The following is a 4,525-nucleotide window of genomic DNA, read 5'->3' as shown; positions in this document are numbered from 1 at the left end:
ACTCACGCACCTGGAAAAGCACCTATGACTGATAGGGATGCCTCAGCCGGCCATGGCCGCACCGAGGGAGGGCGTGTGCCGATAACCCCACGGCGCCTGGACTATTCCAATGACAAGTCCCCAATCATCGAGCTAGTGGAAGAAGATGATGATGGTCGGGAAATTCTGCGGGCCGATAACCGGGGAGCCACCCATCCGCACCGGTCTGGACGTAGTCTCGAGGAACGCCGACAGGCAAAGTCGATGTCGGAGAATCAGCAACGGGGCTTCGCAGCTTTGAAAGATCGCTTGGGGATCCGCTTGGGCGATGATGATTTAAAAATGTTGTTACTTGAATGGCAGAAAGAAGCTGATCGTGGAGATGTGACGCCCCATGATACAACGCGTGTGCCCCTAAATTCCCAGGAAAATCGGGAGCGGCACCGCGATCCAACGCGTGTGCCCCTGAATTCCCAGGAAAATCGGGAGCGGCACCGTGATCATGAGAGAGCTCCTCCCCTCAGATCGCTGGATCGATATGGGCGTGGGTATGAAAACGATCATTGGAGAAGGCCTCAATGGAGGGGAAGAGGTGGAGGCCGAGGTAGATACTTAGAGGGATACTGTCACGATAATTACCGTGGTCACCTTGATTCCCGTTGGAATAACCGAGCAGACATCTATGACTATGCGGAACATGATGATCATAGAGACGTAGAAAATACGATCGCGGTACGGCTCGAGGCCGCGGCCAGGGTCAAGAAGGAAATCAAGGGAGAAATCAAGGTTGGGATCCCGAAGTAATTGTGATATCCGAAGACGCCCAAAACACGAACCGACAACAAGCCCCTCTCGGGGGGAATCAAGTGGAAGTACCTCCATTACAACCCCAAGGTTCGCAGCCTCAAATGCAGATCATTCCAGGCGTGGGAACTTTCAATGTGGGAGATCTAAAGAGGCTACTTAACCACCTGGAATGCAGAGTGACGGCCACAGCTGAAATCCCTTCCCCATTCTCGGTGGCAGTAAGAGAGGCACAGTTGACGGTGGGGTATCGCAACACTACTAGCGATCTCTGTTTCCACGGAAACTCAGATCCGGTGGAATTCCTGGGTCATTTTAATATAGAGATGGATGTGTACCAAGTCCCGGACTTGGCTCGATGCCGTCTCTTGGCAGTAACCTTTAGAGAAAATTGCCCAGCAGTGGTTTCAAAAGCTCGGGCCAGGAGTGATTACCTCATGGGATCAGATGAAAACTCTGTTCTTAACCAAGTTCCAAGCCACGGTGAGATACGCGCCTTTTGTCACAACTCTTGCCAATATTAGGCAAATGGAAAATGAAAGCTTGACATCGTACTTTAAAAGGTTCAACGCTGAATCTACAAGCGTGAGAGGAGCATCAGACGAAGCCCTGAAAAGCTTCTTGATTGCAGGATTAAGGGTTGGCTCAGATTTTTGGAAGCACTTACAAGGGAAAGACCCGGCTACTCTAGCAGATGTCTTTGCTTTGGCAGAATCGTTTAAAGCTATAGAACAATCTCTGGCAGAGGTGCAACCGACTTCACAGTCAAGTCAGAGAAGCAAAACAAGGAAGAGGGATATGTCTCCAAGCCCAAGATACAGAAGGAGCAGTCGGAGCCCAGACCGGGTGAATACCGCATGCACGAGGAGGGGATGGAGTCCTCCCTCAAACTATGACTACAGAACAAGCTGGTACACGCTCTTGGTCGCATCTATCGAGCACATCTTCGAAGTAAACAAAAATAGAGGGCTATTTAGAAAACCTGAAGCTTTATCATCATGGCAAAGCAAAGACAAGAAAAAGTATTGCGAATACCATGAATCATCTGGACATAACACGCATGAGTGCCGACATTTAAAAGATGAAATCGAAGCGCTTATCAAGGAAGGATACCTTGGTGAATGGGTAGTCAAGGAAGTAAGGAAGCACAAGGATGACAGAGCAAATGAAGAAGAAAGGCGAGTCCCGCGCGGGTCGAACATTGATACACTGGAGGAAAATAAATTTATCAGGGATGGCAGTATCCGAACAATCTACGGAGGAGATCCCGGGATGGAATGCAGTAACCGAGCCTTGGCAAGATATGCTAGGGAAGCCCGGTTCAGGCTTCTCACAGACATTCATAGGTTGGAAACTTGACCGCCCAAAGTATTTAAGGGCGAGTCCATGGATATCACCTTCAGAGAAGCAGATGCCCGGTGGGTGCATCATCCCCACAATGATGCACTGGTTATTTCCATCCAGATTGGAACCAAAAATGTCCATAGGGCCTTCGTGCATAATGGAAGCTCGGCAAATATCCTCTACTACAGCACCTTTAAAAAGATGGGGCTACCTGATCGGGATATGTCAGGGGAAGATTCGTGGGTCTATGGCTTTTCTGGTGCAGGAGTTAGAGTTATGGGATCAATTTGGTTGCCATGTACTTTGGGGGAAAGCCCGTTGTCGGTGACAAAGATGCTCGAGTTTAAGGTCCTGAATCAGGAATCGTCCCACAACGTGTTGCTGGGACGACCTTTTCTGCGTGAAATGAGGGTTATTACTTTAATCCATCACCTAACCATCAAATTCCCAACGCCAAATGGGGTGGGGAGTATAAAGGGTTCTCGGTATGACTCTCGGGAGTGCTACAGGCAAGCTATGAGAGGCTTTAGAAAGGACTCCCATGCCGAAGATACATCGGACGACGATCAAGAAAAGAGCATGGAGCAACCGATCAAGGAAATCTGAGTCCATTATTATGTTGAGCAAGAGGATGAACGTCCTTCCGGGCTGCCCCCAACAACATTGTTCTTGGAAGACGCAATCAGAATTGAGATGCTGGAAGAAGAAGAGACATCGAATACCATAGTCCAAGCAGATTTCAATGGGGAACGGTTAGAGGGAAGATTCGATGTCTTGCAAAGCCTCGAACAGGATGAGCGTGAGGTAGATGCCCTTCTTCCTGAGGGAGCGCCCTTACCCGCAAAAGATACCAAGGAAGTTGATGCCCCTGCTATGCAGGGCGCGCCTTCTAAAGAAGTCGACGCTCCTCCTCAAGGGGATGCGCCTTCTCTACAAGACAATGAAATCCATGATTCGCCTGACCTGGATCCCCGGATACTGATGCCGAAGGAGAAGATGGGGCCAGCAGAAGATACGATTGAAATCCCTGTCGATGAAAAAGATCCGAGTAAAGTTTTGAGAATAGGATCCCAGTTGGCACCAAGGTTGAAGGAGGGTCTTTCAATATTTCTCTTGGCGAACCTTGATGTATTTGCATGGAGCCATTCTGATATGGTAGGAAATGATCCAGAGATAATGTGCCACCGATTGAATATCGACCCCAAGCATAAAGGGGTTCGATAAAAACGAAGGGCCATAAGCGGAGAGAGAGCTATATCCCTAGCAGAGGAAGTAGAGAGACTCCTGGATGTCGGACTAATTCGGGAATCCTTCTACCCAGAATGGCTAGCAAACTCGGTATTGGTAAAAAAGCCCAACGGTAAATGGAGAACATGTGTGGATTTCACCGATCTAAATAAAGTGTGTCCGAAAGATAGTTTTCCCCTACCAAGAATCGATCAGTTGGTAGACGCCATGGTAGGACATGCCTTGCTCAGCTTCATGGATGCATACTCCGGGTATAACCAAATTCTTATGTATGAGCCTGACCAGGAGCACACCTCTTTTATTACTGATAGAGGGCTCTATTGCTATATCGGAATGCCATTCGGTCTGATCAACGCCGGTGCCACTTATCAAAGATTGGTAAACAAAATGTTCAAGAAGCAGATTGGGAAGACGATGGAAGTGTATGTGGATGATATTCTCGTAAAGTCAAAAAGGGCGGAAGACCACATCGCCGACTTAGCTGAGATGTTCCATATTCTGAGAAAATATAGGATGAAGCTAAACCCGCAGAAGTGTGTGTTCGGTGTGGAGTCAGGGAAATTCTTAGGATTCATGGTCAACCACCGGGGGATTGAGGCTAACCCGGCAAAAATCAAAGCTCTACTAGACATGAAATCTCCCACCAGCATCAAACAAGTACAGAGTCTGACAGGAAGGATTGCGGCCCTAAATCGATTTGTCTCAAAGTCATCAGATAGGTGTAAAGAATTCTTCAAGGCAATCAAAGGAAGGGGGAAAGATTTTCTGTGGACTCCTGAGTGTGAAGAAGCTTTTCTGAAAATCAAAGAGCAGTTGGGAAATCCTCTGATGTTGGCCAAGCCAGAAGACGGAGAAACATTGATTCTTTATTTGGCGGTGTCTGAATACTCCGTCAGCGCGGTATTGGTAAAGGAAGAAGCAAGCCACCAGTGGCCTGTATACAATGTGAGCAAAAGGTTGTTGGATGCAAAAACCAGGTATACCAACATGGAAAAACTGGTGTACGCACTCATTCTTGCGGCACGAAAGTTAAGACCATACTTTCAGGCTCACCGAATAGAAGTTCGCACCGCTTATCCGCTTCGGCATATTCTACATAAACCTGAATCATCAGGGAGAATGTTAAAATGGGCAGTAGAGCTAGGAAAAT

At 48.0% G+C, this 4,525-nt stretch overlaps 1 protein-coding gene across 1 annotated transcript; it reads left to right on the top strand.

Moving 5' to 3' along the window:
- Nucleotides 1-2,169: 2,169 nt before the first annotated feature.
- Nucleotides 2,170-2,733, top strand: LOC141716922 (uncharacterized). The gene has a single exon (XM_074519078.1). It carries the CDS (start codon nucleotides 2,170-2,172, stop codon nucleotides 2,731-2,733), a length of 564 nt encoding a protein of 187 aa, XP_074375179.1.
- Nucleotides 2,734-4,525: the final 1,792 nt, after the last annotated feature.

The sequence above is a fragment of the Apium graveolens genome, chromosome 4 (genome assembly GCF_009905375.1).
Source record: "Apium graveolens cultivar Ventura chromosome 4, ASM990537v1, whole genome shotgun sequence".
Classification (NCBI taxonomy): domain Eukaryota; kingdom Viridiplantae; phylum Streptophyta; class Magnoliopsida; order Apiales; family Apiaceae; genus Apium; species Apium graveolens.
Note: the sequence above shows the minus strand (reverse complement) of the source record. Positions and strands in the feature narration are given on the sequence as shown.